Genomic DNA, 17,165 nt, shown 5'->3' with positions numbered 1-17,165 from the left:
GATCCGCTCCTTTTCAGCCTGATGACTGAGCTGATGAAATCCTTACGTTCGCGCTCTATTTTGTGCCTGGTTCACCTGGTTGCAAAAAGCTTATCCTGTTCGTTAGGTTCCATGTGCGCGCATCCACATCTTTAACGGATTTTTTTGTGCTTGCTTCAGGAAGAAGTTCACGTTTTCTGAACTTTATCTTTACATTTACCACCCTTGTTTATTCGAGTTCTTTTCCTATAATGGTCAGGATTTCACTGGGAAGCATATCGTAATTGTTACAATCTTTCATTAATATGGATTTTTGCATTTTACTTGAAAAAAAAAAAAAAGGGTAAAATCAATTAAAATTTTTACACCATAGTTTACATGACCTAAGAAGCTTTTGTCGCATGCAGGTTATCTGTTGGACGCTCAATTAAAAAATGAAGGCGGCCGTGGGGTATTCTCCGCGTGGCTCCGCCGCTCAAACATGCACGCTTGACTTCAAATGGAAATTTAACATATAAGGTGACTTATTTCCAATAATCACTCTCATGTGAGAACTAATAACTTAATTCATTCAGTATCAATGTATAATTAACAAATAGAGATTTAAAAGCCTTGACTGTGTTCTGTTCTGTTGTAAAGCACGCATGAAGCGGCTAGAGCACGAAATCAGTGTAGGGAGAAACATAAGACGTAGTCGAGTGTTCTCCCCCCTTCCTGATAACGCACGCGGCGCGCGTTATATCCGAACTTTATTATAATTACATTTATTACAATTATAAATTATCAATAAATTATTACATTATTAAGATTTCAGTCAATGTTGACCGCCTTTCTATTGCGGATTAATTTTCTCCACCAGCATAAGATATTCCAAACACTTTGTCACGTTACAGCACTTACAAATCAAATATTCATCATATTTTTAACACAATAACTTAACCTTGGTGCCATTCCTGTATATATTAATAACGTTATGAAACACAGTATTATCCAAACCCCATTAACAACTCGATATTCCCTGGAGTAGTTTTTGTGGATACTAGACATAGTAATTTTGTTTTCAATCGTAAAATCGCCGATTATTTCCTTAGATAATTTAGGTGCCTCGAGTCTGTAGACTGTACTAAGAGATAGAAGACAAATGAAGATTGACCCGTTAACCTCTAAGAGTGATTGGCATCTAATTTCTCCCTACCATATATCTCCTAAATCAAACATCAAGGTCGGGAGAATAAAGGAACTGACCAACGACTGAAGAAGCTCTTGTCTGTTAGACAAATTCTCCTGGTCGGCATCTTAGAAAATGTCTAGAGAACAGTAAAAAGAATATGCATGCCGATTTTAGTGTGTAAAGGGTTAATGACCGTTAATACCAGATCAACTGTGTAGTCAAGTCACAATATTTGAGTTGTTGCCAATTATATCACAAATAAAACATTGAGATAATCATTTTCTAGGGAGGACAAATGTCGAAAAGAAAAGGAGACTCTGAAAAGGAATGTCGATGTTCCAGTTCAAGGTTGGCAAAGACTGACCCCGATTGCTACTTACGACTTTGAAAAATTTAAGCGCAATTCTTCAAACCGCTACATGTCTCATTTAAATAAGACTTGGAATGCTCTCAACTCAATTCAGCCATCATTGCGGTAAAATCTGATAAACTCTGATAATCAGGGTCTGCTGGGACGATATTCATATAATCTTCATCTTCACATAACACATTCGAACCAGAAATCAATAGACTACAGGGGAGGCCATCAGCGTGTTGGGAGTAGTGTTCAACCAAAGCTGTGAGGTCCGGTAAGACTTTATCAAAACCCTGTTGAAAAGAGAACCAAATACGAGTTCACCTACTGGGTGAAAAATTTTTTAAATTCTGGGAAACAGTGAAGTGAAAGGGACTGTTATGGAGTGCCTTTAGACGAGGGTTTCCAAGGTCGATTCCCTGGCGGGTCGTTGTCAGTTTTAACTCCAACAGTGCTTTACTCTACACTCTTATTTTGCTTCAAGCTACAGCAACCAAGACAATCTCATCCCCAGGGTTCCCTCGCCTCCTTTTTCAAGGGAGGAAAAAAGAAACGACCTTATGCACCTTGGGAACGAAGCTGAAACAGAAACACACGGCAGAAAATGCGAGCGAGTAACTTATACACTATCGTTGTATTTTCCTTAACTACAACCAACACTCCTTACCTGTATCATGACGCCATCTTTCACTTTCACTATCAGAAAGTTGCCAAAACCACTAGGATTTGCCTCCTTTGGAACACGCATAGTCAAAGCGAAACACCCTGGTCTACTTTGACTGTCGCGCACAAAGAATGAGCCTTCCTCGGAATTCTGTAACATCTCTATCACAAATTCCCTATAAGAGGACACACAATGACATTCACCATACCTGAAATTATCTTGATCACTCTCGTTTCATTAGAAAGGTTATTGCTAGTCAAGTCCCACCTGCCTTATTGCATTATCACCCTCTGAAAGACTCCCTTTTGCTTTTTTTTTAAAGGGACTTCGTTAAAAAATAAGTTGCATTCCTTAACCCTTTAGCTCCCAAATGCGATTAAGATGTAACCTCTCCCTATAACATCCATACATTATCCAGCAAATGGGTAACAGGAATACTTAAACTTATCAAGTTGAAGTTGTTTTCTTGATTTTACACCAAGTTCTCGTACGTAGTTTAAAACGAATGTAGGAACTAGAGGGGAGAATTAATCATCAGATCAGGCGAAAATGTCGTCCAATTGAGAAAGGGCAAGATGTCCCTGCCAAGCAAGAAACGTTTCCTGCCTGCTTGTTCGCGGAAATATTTGTTTGCGAAAGCCTTATATAGGCCTCATATCAAACCAATACCAAAGATAGTTTCATAGTGAATTTTTAATAACCCTGGTTGCCAAAATAACTATTACAACTCGTTCGATATTGACGCTAACCTTGGTATCCCAGGCATGTACCAATTTTCATCTTCATGGCTGTTACTTTTAGACACGGATTCGTGTCGATTGCCTGTTGTCAGCTCATGATCTGCTGCTGACAAATTTGGGTCAGATGTAGTCTTAGCAACTGGCAACATTGAAACATTCTGTTTTGATGAAACTGCGTCGCTCCGCGATGGTGGCGGAGTATTTGAACGTTCTCTGGTAATCACAGGAGCTGCAGCACGTTCTTCATATGGTGGCGTGTAAATTTTGTTTCCCTGAACTGGAGCACTGATTTTCCTTTGTGCTACAGGGCTTCCACCGATTTTCCTTTGTGCTACAGGGCTTCCATCGATTTTCCTTTGCGCCACAGGGCTTCCATCGGTGACTACATCGGAGGGGTCAGCCTTTCTATCGTGTTGCCCAAATACTCCATTACCTTGAGGAATATTCGACCTGCGGACTTCAGGTGGGGTACGAGCTTTGCCAAAAGACCTACGTCTTCCCATCCTTGGTGATGGTTTAGACGGTGTTGGCGAGGCTTGCTCCATCGCTTTTGCTTCTTCCTTAGGTGCGGCTTGTTCCCTTGGAGAAGAATTAGGCGAACTACTTCTGTTCGCTGCTTTTTCTTGCTCCTTTTTTAACCTTGCAAGCATTGCATGCTGAGAATTCTCATGTCCCTGTTGGGCCTCAAGCTTGGCCTAAAAGATGAAAAGGCTATGGAATCAGTACATTCCAGTCCTGGAAAATGTCAAAATAAAATTCCAGGACTTTCCAGGTTCTCCAGGACCCACATGTACCATGTCAGTAACAATCAAAGTCAAACCCACTGCAATAAACACCTTACAGATGCAGTCAGTTCCCCTATCAACCACACACACTATGTCATGGTCCACCACCTAAACCCTTTAACCTGCATGAGTGACCAACATGGAATTTCTCCTTACAATATCAATACCACACCAAGCAGAAAAGTGATGAGAACAACACAAAATATAAACTAAGAGATTATTAGTTGATCCAATATCAAATTCTCCAAACTAACATCATGATTGGATGGCAGACAGTAAGGAGAATTATAATGAGATCTTGGAAGTGAAAGGGCTGAAAACCTTTCACATCAAGATGTCCCCTCACATTCTGTGACATGGGAAACCACTATCAACTCAAATCATCTATGCAGCTTAATAGCAAAATCCTACTAGCAAGGGTGTACTGACCCACTTCCTTCCTTGAGGTGATTTTCCATCTGGGCCATTCTTCAGTGGTTCCAGCTTAATTTCTGTTCCCTGTGGAAACTTTGATTCAGAAAATGCTACTTGAAATGCTTTACCAACCAAAGCTGTGAGACTCTGAACCTATCAGAGGGGAATTAATATAACAGGAGGACTAAGAACAAGCTGGAAAGTAAAGCGTCCTTCAAACAGTCAAGATGGTTGACGAAAGTTTCAACTATTTTGTGAGTTTGAGCACAACTTATAATGCATCATCCACTATCATCAATTATTGTACAGTTTGGACAAATTTGGCATGATAGTTATGATAGTTTTTGCTGTTTGAATGAGCTAATGATACTAAATGATAGAAATGCAGTCAGCAGCTTAGCCAAAAACAGGCTCAAAGCAAAATGGCAAATGATAAAATGACTAAAATAGATGCCAAAATTTTGCAGAATGCTGCATAGTTCACATTCTCATCATCTCCTGGTAGGCTTTAGTGATTCTTCAACTTGCAACATGACCAAAATTTCCAATGTCATGGTTGTTTGCAATTATGCAATCTCATGGCATATTTTGTCACCTATCATCAACTATCATGAACTGTTTGAATGCAAATGTGATAGTGAATGATAGTGAATGAAAGTTTAAAATATTATTAACTATCATCAACAATCATGACCCTTTGAACAGGTCTTCAAATTTAATGCTTGTACATCAGCTGCACTTGTGAGCACAACTTACAACCACTGCTGCCCATTTGAGAAAAGTGCAGAAAGATGAAAGTGTAGAATAAATAAAATAATAATTTTGCATTGTTATAAGAAAATGCTTTTTAAAAGTTATTCTCACATACCTGCCTTGTGTACTTTGTCATGAAAACATGGCAGTGTATTGCTGTTCCCACTGGGGAGGGGTCATGCGACATGTAAGCAAAGAGTCTAAATTCTGGATCACATGTTGCAAATGAGATTCTTTGTAGTGGATGGGCCATTCTAACACGCTAACAAACAAAAAAACAACCAGTCAAAGTCAAAGTATTACCATCTTGAAATAAAATACTATTATGTAAGAACTAAGGAAAACATAGAGGTAAAATGGTTAACACTGGAATTTGGATGGAAAGTTTGAGGTCTGAGCTCTTAGGGAGAGTGATTGTTTTTGGTCTTTGGTGAGACAATGATTCACTCTTGTTGTGCCTCTCAACGCTGGCATGTTAGAAGAGGTAAAGAGAACAGTCAAGGACAATGCTTTTTTTAATTAGCTGTTATATAACCAATACCCATAAGTAATAACTGTTCCAATAGCCTGTTATAACAGAGGACATTGTTTCAAGGAGACAATATGAATTCAAAGAAAATACTAGAAAAACTGCCTGATATATACTAAGAAAATGGCAGTGATCAAATTGCACCTGGTTTCAGTTTTGAAATTGATTGGTTAGGAGGATGACCCAAGCTCTCTTGTTCCATCAAGGCATAGTAAAATGAAAACGAGAAAGAACAGAAATTGCTTTAACCCTTTAACTCCCAGGATCTGATTGCTAATTCTCCCCTCTTGCCGCTACACTTTTCTTTGCAAATTAGTGACAAGAATTTGGTGTTACCATATTTACCTGTGTATAATACCCACCCATGTATAATATGCACCCCAATTTTTGACCAAATTTTTCATAAAAAAAGTTTTCACAACAAAAAAAAATGTTAATTCTTCCTACAACTGATGTTTCGCAGTGGTAAGTTTTGTTACCATTTCAGATTTCTTATTGCTTGTGATTACAGTAATACGGTATGATCGTAATGTTTATCTCATCAGCTGTTTCTTAAATACTCTAATAAATTTATTTATGGATCAAAATTGAAAAGGTTTCATTGGTAGATTATTTAACTCAAGCTAATAAAGACCAATTACTACGAGGCTTTTATTACTTTCTTTGTTGTGTTTGTGGATCGAAATTGAAAATGTTTCATCGGTAGATTATTTAACTCAAGCTAATAAAGACCAATTACTACTAGGCTTTTGTTACTTTCTTTGTTGTGTTTTAAACAGATGCAAATTAGGATGTGCTTGAAAACAATAGAAACCATGTATAATACGCACCGCGATTTTGATGGTTATTTTTATAGAAAAAAGTGCGTATTATACACGGGTAAATACGATAAATCAAGATAACAACTTCTGTGCAATAAGTTTGAATATTCTCATAACTTATTTACTGGATTATGTATGGATACTGTTGGGAGAAGTTATATGTTTAACCCATCTGGGAGATAGAGGGTTAAATCAAAAGTATGCAAGTCAGTCCAACAGGTATGGCCTTTAGGAAAGATATGTTAAAATTGATAGGATGGATTTTCAGTTTTGGGATGAGCAATCAAATTGTAAAACAGTCTCCCCTTTCAAATCAGGATAAAGGAAATGAGAATAAATCTTTCCAAAATCCCTTGACACTTTTTAAAACATGATCCTAAAATAAAAAGAACAGTAGCCAGAAGTTAATCTACTGCCTTGCCATCTGGAGAAACGACCTTGATTCCATCAGTAGAGGTGAGAATAGCCACACCCACACCTTTCTGGGCATTCTGAAGATGAAAACATTTGACATCATGTACTGCAAGCTCCATGTTTCAGATTTTAAAGCTATGAAATGTAAACTAAAATTTGTTATATTCATAGGGGAGAGACCAACTCTCTATTTTGCTTTCACTTGCCTATAAAATACTTAGCATTGAAACTCATTATGGTGGCCAGTTTACATTAATACCTCAGTTGATAAAACCAAATTATCTTTTTCTACCTTCCAAAAACACAGCACCACAGTTTCTTTAGAAACTCATTCCTTTATGAAACACTTAGGCCAGAACAATTGATACAACTGAAACAAATTTACTTTTTTCATTTTTCCATAAGAGGAGGTGAATAGCTTTGCAGATCAGTAGATTCACCAGTTCAAAACAAATTCAGGATCATAAGTCAGCTGAAAAGTATATACATATTTTATATTCCATCTTTTAAGATGTTCCAATTGTGGGTTGTATTATTATTCTTTATTATTCTTTGATCAAAAATCCTGTGTTATGTGCACTCAGTTTCTTAGTTTTTAACACTCAGAGAAAGTTTGTGACTTACAGACTCTGGCAGTCTAGTAAAACAGTTTTTTTTATGGGTAATAAGGCTTAATCCTTTAAACTTCAAGTAGTCTTTGTATATCACACGTAAATTGCATATTAAGGTCACAAAAAAAAGGGAAATGATCACAACCTAAAGCTCTCGATTGTTAACCCTTTAACTCTCAAGATCTGATTGTTAATTCTCCCCTGTAGCTGCTAAACATTTCCTTGTAAATTAGTTAAGAGAATTTGATGCTAGATCAAGATAGCAGCTTCTACCTGATAAATTTGAATATTCTCTTTACCTGTTTGCTGAAGAATGTATGGATATTGTAGGGAGAAGTTTTATGTTAATCACTTCTGGGAGTTAAAGGGTTAAACAAATTCTCCTTATCAACACCTTAGAAAATGTATAAAGAATAGTATGGAAAACACACATACTGATGTTAGGATGCAAAGGGGTAAAATCTAAATACTTTAGTCTGTGTCTGTGATAAAGCAGAACATATATACATAAATTCAAATGCAGCAAACTTATATCACAAAAGGGTTTTTAAGTCATGCTGCCTCAGAGCTGATGAAAGAAGTCCATTCAGTAAAAGCTGTATATAAAAAAAGGCATATTAAGAACATCAAGTTATTTCTTGACATAAATGGTTCTATAATCCCTCAATCCTGACAACCTAAACTATGATATACAACTTACCCGATACTCTTTGAGTTTCTTTTTTACAAATCTTGTTCTTTCCTTGTGTGTTGTTAGTGTTTTTGTCCCCTCTCCTCCTGTACCCAGACTCACAGCAAATGTTCCAACATACTAAATAAATGAATTAATCAAAAATATGGAATAAAGAGAGAAAAACAGCAATAATATATTATTGTGTTGCTAAGGTCTAAAAAGACCGAAAACAGTCATCACTACAATTTAGAGACATATCTAATATGGATTATTAAACAACGAATAAATAGGTGAAAGATGGCAGAGCCTGGTGAGATCCTGCACGAGAATGCAGCGGTTCTGGTGTGCAAGATGAACGTTTGAAAAAGATTCTGTGCGCGCACCTTCCATACTATGCAAGGTGCAGACTACTAAATGATACTTGCTGGAAGAAAAAAAAAACACGCACACACATACACCCTCACTCACAAACAAAAACAAACTCCTAAAAAAAGCGTCTTTGATGTCTGCAGAAGGGCTACTAATTAAGAGTTTTTCAACATAACAAAAGATATCAGGAAAGTTCTGAAAGTGGCAAATTAACACCTTTGAAATAATAGCCAATCAAGGAAAAGCCAATATTGCCTTTACGCACGATGAAACCTTGGGAACAGTACTTTATTCAATAACATTTCTAGTACCTCTTAAGACTATCTGCAGACTTGTACAAAAACGTCGTTTACCTTCTTAATAAAGATTCTTGCTACGGACATGTTTTGTCTCTTGTTTTTCAACGTTTTGTTTTCACAGCTTCACATATATCATCAAAAACTGCACGTGACTTCGAAAGCTAGTCTGCTGATGTTTCCGCTGAACTTTACGGTTCATCCAGTTCAACCAAAGGATTTTAAAAATTCGCGAGCGAACGTAAGACTGAGAGTAAATTTCTAGGAATACGTTTTGTTCAAACGTGCTCGTTTCAAATAAATAGATTTTTGCCAAAGCTATGCTCAATATTTTTTTGTTTGTGTGCGCGGAACTTGTTTCAAACATGTTACACAATTTCTCTAAAACGGGTGGAATATAAATGCAAAAGTCGTTTGGCAAAAAATATTAACTATTCAGTTAAATACCTGACAAAGTTGTCTGGGTCCCAGTAATACAGGTCGATTTTCTGCCGGAGTCAAATCGACAAACCCCTGAGAATCAAAGCCATCCGGTTGATCGGCATCTGTTATTTCACCATTACTTCTATTTTCGTTGACATCAAACGACAAATCAGTGCCGATATTTGATGAGCGTTGGTTTTTTAGCTTGTTATCAACAGTCTGTGTTTCTTGTTTCGATTTCTTCTTTTGCTTTTTGAACATTTCCGCCAAAAATTTCACTACAGAACGTCCCGCAAGTAATACTCGGCGAGTAACCAAATCGACTGAGTTATGCGGTCAGCAGTTTTTCAAAAAGTTACGCAAACCTGAAATGTCACGAGCCTGACAGGTTATCTTTGAATAACGATTGCCTCTGTTAATTTTTTTTAGCACAGTATACAGTATATATATTGAGAGGCGAAGATAGGAAAAGCTCTGGACTTAGTCACTAATCCGTACTTACAATATACCCTGTCTGGTTTATTTGTACTGCGCTGGTCACGCCTTGGTCTCGGCTGCCGGCTGGAGGGGGGAAGTCCACTGGAAGTCAAAATGAATTTTTTGCTGCTTTCGTCAACCGAAAAAAATTTTCTTACACTTCCGATGAGTTTCAATCACAAATTTGGGTAAAACAAATACTATCTTAATTAAGAACATGCATGTGCAAGGTTTAATTCGGGCATTATTGACTAAATACGGTGTTTTCGCTTTTTCCGTCATCCGCAAGCTTTTTCTTTCCAGACGTTAATTACCTGAAAGAAATCACACTCATTGCGTCGTCATAACATACTTACATTTTCACATGTACAGAAATCACGAGAACCTCACGTTCTCTTGATTTCTATAAAAACATGGTATCAACTTAAACAATTCATATCTGTAGTTTTTTTAAAGGTTTTTTAGAGCACAAGTTTTTAGACTACAAGTGATCATTGTAATTGATTTTAGGCGTATACTGGGCCCCTCTGGACAACAGCTTCGTAGCTGAATGGGCCACCCTGTTTTAAATAAAGGTCACTTACTTACTAACTTGCTTACTTAAGTCTAACTTTTGTTGGCTAAGAGGCTAATAATAAAAATCTATCTCCAACGACAACAATGAACGTCCAAATCCATTTCGTTTGGCACCAAAAGGGTTTTTCGGAAATAACTGCACGGCCTTTTCGGGTCGTACTTCTAGATGCGAAGTTTGCGGAATAACAATTTCATCAAAACTGTTCGTCAAGACATCGAATAACTAACATTTCCGTAATTTTACGATTCTGGTGTCACTGCGTGGAAAGTGAATCATCCACTCTACCCTCCCCTATCTAGTCCGACTTTGCTCTCCTCAGCTACCCCTCTCTCACCGAGTACAATGCAGTCCCAATCCCCCGTGTGAAGACGTGCAGCCACGCACAGTCAATTTAACTTATGTAATCAAAATGGCGACTGCAACTGTAGTCTGTGCAAGAAACATAACTACCAAAGCCCTGCAGTTACGACCAGCAGTGGCTATTTCTAAGGTATGTGACATTTAATCGAAACAATGATGATCTGGTTGTATCATGAGGTGGCTGATCTTGTCGTAACAGCAAGAAACTTTGTCATAGTATTTTCCGTGTCGAGCGTACCTCCAGGGACGTCAAAGGTTTTACACAGTTTTGCGTCATTGATCACCACTAAATGTGATCGAGGACATACTTCCTTCATATTTTATAGTGTGTAAGATTATTTCGATCCTTTAACAGTTTGTCTATCGTATAGGCAACGATGAAGGGTACTCAATTCGATCATCCGGCGTTCGTAAGAGTTTAAGCTTGTTTCGTTTCTCTCTGTCTCCATATTTCATAAATGTATCAAGAGCGTTTAAACTTTTTCTCCAGATTAATCTCCAAAATAACTATTTTTCTCTCACAAAAAACTACATCGCTGTTCGCGGCTCTAGATAATTATGTACCTTAACTGTCTTACATCAATAAGAACTACAGCACTACACACTGGAGTAATATTACTGGTAAAGCGTCGATGATGCAATAATTAACCTTTCTATATGACTGAATTTCCTTTTTTTAATTGAAATCTTACAATCGAAACGATTATTACTAGTATTTCTAAATTCAGAGTATAATAATGGATATGAGACTTTTAGAAAAGAAGATACACAGTCATTTCAACAAAACCAAAGACAATGAAACCAGTTTGTACCTCTGACAATAACAGACTGCATGTTTGTGAGCCCTTTGCACCCTAACATCACTATGCACATTCTCCATACTGTTCTCTATGCATTTCATATGTTATTGATAAGGAGAATTTGTCAAACATGCAAGAGCTTTTTAAATTTTTTTGTTTATTTCCTGTATTCTCCTAACATTAATTAATGCTTGATTTAATAGTGATAATGTAAAGAGAAATTAGATGCTAATCATTCCTAGGAATTAAAGGGTTGAAAAGCCATGATCCCTCTCATGGATACCAAAGACATGGCCCTGGGACCGCTCATTAACTGATTGTGATCTTCAGATAGATTCATTGAATTAATTAAAAGTAAATGTGTAAATATGTAGGGTAGTTTAGTATTAACAACTGTAAATTGGCCACTGTAAAGCATTGTAAAGCTGAAGTTTCAAGTGGTAGCTGTTCACCTTCGCTCTGACAAAGGGCTAACAATTGAAACATCAGCTTTGAAACTCTTTACAGGGGCCAATTGACATTATCAACTCTGTGAATAATACTAAATCACCCTGTTGTACTCTCCCACCGATGCACCACCACAGTTTCTATAGAAACTTACCTCCTTTATTCAAATGTGTAATGTGCTGTGTTGATTCTGCAGATTCTGGTGCGAGATGCTACATCAGCTAGTGACAGTCCTCGAATGAAAACATTTTCTGTTTATCGTTGGGTAAGTATCCAAAGTAGTTTTGCTACTGACAGTAAATCAGTTGTCATTTGTTTTTAATTGCACAGTGGGTTGCAAACAGAATAAATATTAAACTGTTTTTAAAGGATCACAACATTGTACCAATTAGACCAAAATCATAGGAATGTTTTAGTGGGGTAAATAATGATAGCTGGTTTTTCACATTTCTCATTCATTTCTAGGATCCAGACAAGCCTGGTGACAAACCTAGGATGCAGGAATATCAAGTTGATCTAAACCGGTATGTCATTTAAAATACATGTTTTATGAGAGAAAATGGTCTGGTTGTCTGGGTGAGTGAAGTCCTGAGAAGAAGTGTTGTTGGTTTGTGACTTACATTTTGACAAACTTAGTGGATTAAATTATTGTTTATACATTCGTTTCTTTCAACATTAGACATGGTTTGATGCTACTCTGGTTTACAGATTTAATGAATGTAACCAAAGAAGTTACAATTCATAGACCCAATGTTTCTTCAACATTTTCTTTCAACATGTTATGAAAATTGTCTTCTGTGGGGTAGTAAGTTACCGTAGATATAAATGTACATCCTTAACTGGTCTATATTAAGATTGAAGGCAATACTACTGTTAGTACAACATTGACCAAATCGAGAAAAGTTTATAATAAAGCAATCAGTTTTCACTGAGTTTTGTCATATCTGGGAAAACTTGTTTTCAGATGTGGTCCAATGGTCCTTGATGCATTGATAAAGATAAAAAATGAAGATGATCCAACACTGACATTCAGGAGATCATGTAGAGAAGGTACTTGTACTCGCCAGGATGATAAACTACAACTTATTTTACAATTATGTTATGTTAAGACCAGTGTATCAGGTTGTTTGATCTCACTGACATTTCCCTCCAAATCCATGGCAGGAATCTGTGGCTCGTGTGCCATGAACATTGGAGGAACAAACACATTAGCTTGTATAAGGTTAGTTCTAACCATGTTTTCACTGAGTAACCACTTACTGTATGTCAGGGCTTATTACCCTTTAACTCCTAAGAGTGACAAGCATCTAATTTCTCCTTACAATATCTCCCTAGGATCAAACATTAAGGTCATGAGAATAAATGAAATGATCACCATCTAACGAAGCTCAACATTGCTAACCAAATTCTCCTTGTCAGCACCTCAGGAAATGTGTAGAGAACAGTATGGAGAATATGTATACTGATGTTAGGGTGTTAAGGGTGAACTTGGACTGAAAGACCTTCAGTTGGTCCCTAAGGGTGTTTAGCATTGTAAGAGCTCATATATTTACCATGAGGGGACGCAAATCGTCTGCACTGTAAGTACATATCACAATTTACGAAAACTTCATTATTCTTGTGAAAAATGATAGCCGTCTTATTGAAACTTGACGACAAGTATAAGCCGGCAAAGAAAACAGTGCAAAAGCAATTATCTGTCACATCGATGTCAGCAGCAACAGGATTATGACAGCTTACAGGAAAACCGCCTGGAGCGTTTAAAAAGTCCCATACATTTTCTTAGACTAAAAGTCTAAGAAAATGTAGGGGACTCTCCGGGATACTTACAGTACAGACGATTTGCGTCCCCTCATGAGTGAGATTGATGCAGCATGCTACTATTGCAACTGCTCTTTCTCTTGTGTGGATCAAGCCTTCTCATAAAGTAGTAAACTTGAACAAGTGATGCAACTGTTAAAGGAGAAAATAGTAATCCCAAGCATATATGGTCATCTTGGAAATGCAGAATTATTATATTTAATTCTAGCAATGCTGGCAAGATTCTAAAACTAGTTAATCAGCATTATTCTCTGTTTTGCCATAAACTATTGTTATACATAAATATTATAGAAACAAAATCAATCCCTTAACTTTATGTAATTATTTTATTCTCTCAGTCGCATCAACCCAGACGAGGGAAAGAAAACCAAGATCTATCCACTGCCACACATGTATGTGGTTAAAGATCTTGTGCCAGTAAGTTTCTTCTCCTTTTGTTTGAAGTTTTAAGTTTAAAACAATTCTTTCAATGATTTGAACTCATCCAAGGTATTTTTAATTGGTGCTGTCTGCATTTACTTAGGATTATATGTATTCCTAAATTTTTGCATTTTCTTTGATCATCTGCAGATGAGCTCCAAACAGGTAGTTATCAAGTTTTTTTTTTCTCTTGTAGGATATGAACAACTTCTACGAGCAGTATCGCTCAATTGAACCTTACCTCCAAAAGAAGACTGAGGTGGAATATGGAAAGGAACAATACTTGCAATCGATTGAGGACAGGAAGAAACTGGTTTGTTACCCAATCAGATGAAGATTTTACTTTTAACACCCTAACACCAGCATGTATATTCTCTATACTGTTCTCCATTGATTTCCCAAAGTGCTGAGAAGAACTTGTATAGCAATCAAGAGCCTCTTAAGTTTGTGATCGTTTCTCTCATTATTGTGACCTTAATGTGTGGTATCATGTGGTAACCTTTTCTCATCATACAGCCATGAATCTTAATACAGGCCAACCATGGAAACAAATGTTATGTGCAAGAGACCCAACTCTTAGAATGTTTCTTTGTTCGCATTAGGATGGATTGTATGAGTGTATCCTATGTGCATGTTGCAGCACTTCTTGTCCCAGTTACTGGTGGAATGGTGACAAGTACCTTGGACCTGCAGTCCTCATGCAGGCTTACCGCTGGATGATTGACAGTCGGGTTAGTTTAATATCAAGTTAGTTTACCTGGTAATGAACCTGGCTGTTAGTGCACAAGAAACCTTTTTGTAATGTTGACTCTAACATAATTTAGAAACCATTGTTTCTTGAACCTATTTTAGGCATTTCCCTATCATTGTTTAACCATAATGAAATTCTTTTGTCAAATGTTTCCAACTGCCTCTTGTATTCATGCATCATGAGGGACATGGGTGTCCCTCATGTACATGCATACATAAAAACTTAGTTGAATGCATTTGTAAGATTTGAGTTTGAGAGACAAGTTGTATTATGTTTTGATACTTTAGCCATACATAACTTCTAACATCTGAAATAATCCTAGGACGACTACACTGAAGAACGTTTGGCTAAACTGGACTCTGATCCATTCAAAGTATACAGGTGTCATACCATCATGAACTGTACCAAGACTTGTCCTAAGGTAACTAATATATTGTTTACCGGTAATCGTGGATTGAAACAGTGGACCCCAATTTGAATTTCAGACAAAAACAGGAAGAAGTTTTAGTATTGATCAGCAAGTTTTCATTAACTCATGTATTGTGTGATGGACTTTTAAGTTGCCCAAATTGTATTTACTCAGTTTTTATTAGATCCTTCCAGGTTTCAGATGTGTTTTCACTAATATGTATAACATAAACTAGTTAATTTTAATAAAATGACCTGGGGTACTGGTTTGATCGAGTGTTAAGACCATTACTGGAGCTGGAGTTGTGTAGGGGCATGGTATAGAATGGAGAAAAAATGACAAACAAATAAGCAAATAAACAAGCAACTTCCTGTTGCATCATGCCTGGTATGGCGAAAGGACACAAAGACATGTGCTATGCAGGGTGTGTAATTTTCTTCAAAACAGACTGTTTGCACAAATCTTGTTCTTTAAATAACTCAGACCTGAGAGCAAGGACAAAATTGAAACAGTACTGCATTTTACTCTCTTGAGTTGTTATTTTAATTAATCTTATGTTCCATTCCTAGGGATTGAATCCAGGAAAAGCCATTGCTGAGATAAAGAAAATGTTAGCAACATACCAGGGGAAGAAGGCTGCCACAGCTTAGGACAGCAATCTTTTTTTTTTCCTTCTCCACGCTGAATCAGTATAAAACTGGACACAGTTGTACAAAAAATCTCTCAATGTATTTAGGAATACCTGTAATTTGAATTTTGCTTGCATTTAAGCTCTCTGCTGTTACCACTTGATTGAAATTTTTAGCAGGCACAAATGTCATGAAACAGTAAGAGGAAGGAAAGAATTGTGCTAACAAACAGCTTTTTTTGTCCTTGTTTCGGAATTTAGTTTGCATTTATTTGTGCTCCATGTTAGACTATAATGATTATTTTCTTAAAACAACAAATACTTGTGCAACATGAAGGAACTTTTGTGAATTTATTTAAAGTGGAATTAGTTTTAATAGTACAGGATACAATGGTGATAAAATTTCTTCAATAAATTATGAACTTTTGTAAGGTACTTGTTTATAATCAACAGTTAATTTCAAAATACATCAGAGGTTACTGCTGTTATAAATAAGATTGCTACAAGTAAGGATTTACTTAATAAACCACTTAAAAATAACTTTTGTTGTTACAACTTTTTTGTCCTTGCATATCTATGCCATATCTTGTAGAAACATAACAATTTATGCAGCCAAATGGTGATAACCAAGGGAAATGAAGGAAGTTTGAGTACTTGGGAATCCAAGTTATGAGAAGCAAGGTTTAAAAAGATTACACTCATTGGCAAAAAGCATCCCTAAGATTGATTACAAGGAATCAGTTAGTAAGGGTTCAAGTTGTTGGCAGCCAACTGCAAAAGGTTTTAAAATGATTACATTCCTTGACCAATCTGATGCATCGAATATGTTTCAACTCTTGACAACCAAATATCAACAAACTGTTAGTCAAAAATAAAGAGAGTAAGTTTCTAAGAAACTGTGGTGCTGCATTGGTGGAAGTATAACAGGTAATTTAGTTTCAACAACTGAGTTGAAAATGTAAAGTAGCCACTGTAACGAGTTTAAAGGCTGATGTTTCAAGTGTTAGCCCTTCATCAGAGCAATTGATGAAGGGCTGTCGCTCAAAACAGCCTTTAAACTCTATACGGTAGCTAATTTATGTTTTCAACTCAGTTGTTAACACTAAATTACCTATTAGTCAAAAACTCCTTTTTTCCCATTCATAGTGCAAAATGAGAAGGCTAAACTGCCTCTAATAACTAATCCAAAATTGTGATCACAGCAGTTCTGAACCTCACATTAATGGACAACATAAGTTATACTTTGTTGTACCTTCCCAAACTGATAGACCCTTCTGAATCAGAACAATGTCCTCACAAGGGATTCTGTCTTTTTGGAGGTGAATAAAACTTGTGCTTTTATGTGGCTAAGAACATGCGAAATTAGGGCTGCAGAATAGCAGAGATTGGGTGATGAGGCAACTAAAATTTTGCCCATGGATGATCTTCCCACCTTTGCTTTTGAGAAAGCCCTTCTTAGAGGACAAATCAGAATTTGG

The 17,165-nt window shown here is 36.8% G+C and overlaps 2 protein-coding genes across 3 annotated transcripts; one reads left to right on the top strand and one right to left on the bottom strand.

The window, feature by feature from the left end:
- Positions 1-479: 479 nt before the first annotated feature.
- On the bottom strand, positions 480-9,527 carry LOC113682587 (uncharacterized). Of its 2 annotated transcripts, none has more exons than XM_027199751.2 (8): positions 9,022-9,527; positions 7,937-8,047; positions 6,628-6,702; positions 4,977-5,123; positions 4,124-4,261; positions 2,919-3,604; positions 2,173-2,344; positions 480-1,798 (listed from the first exon to the last, which is right to left on the bottom strand). In XM_027199751.2, exons 1-8 carry the CDS (start codon positions 9,256-9,258, stop codon positions 1,601-1,603), a joined length of 1,764 nt encoding a protein of 587 aa, XP_027055552.2. In that variant the 5' UTR covers positions 9,259-9,527; the 3' UTR covers positions 480-1,600. The 2 variants fall into 2 exon arrangements, with proteins under 2 accessions (XP_027055552.2, XP_089037256.1); XM_089181130.1 differs by lacking the exon at positions 9,022-9,527 and adding an exon at positions 8,632-8,888.
- A 912-nt stretch (positions 9,528-10,439) lies between these two features.
- LOC113682506 (succinate dehydrogenase [ubiquinone] iron-sulfur subunit, mitochondrial) lies at positions 10,440-16,227 on the top strand. Its single transcript, XM_027199668.2, has 10 exons — positions 10,440-10,541; positions 11,855-11,923; positions 12,124-12,182; positions 12,623-12,708; positions 12,823-12,880; positions 13,818-13,896; positions 14,096-14,212; positions 14,502-14,630; positions 14,973-15,071; positions 15,629-16,227. Exons 1-10 carry the CDS (start codon positions 10,461-10,463, stop codon positions 15,707-15,709), a joined length of 858 nt encoding a protein of 285 aa, XP_027055469.1. The 5' UTR covers positions 10,440-10,460; the 3' UTR covers positions 15,710-16,227.
- Positions 16,228-17,165: the final 938 nt, after the last annotated feature.

Source organism: Pocillopora damicornis, chromosome 8 (genome assembly GCF_964200805.1).
Source record: "Pocillopora damicornis chromosome 8, jaPocDami1.2, whole genome shotgun sequence".
NCBI classification, from domain to species: Eukaryota; Metazoa; Cnidaria; class Anthozoa; order Scleractinia; family Pocilloporidae; genus Pocillopora; species Pocillopora damicornis.
Note: the sequence above shows the minus strand (reverse complement) of the source record. Positions and strands in the feature narration are given on the sequence as shown.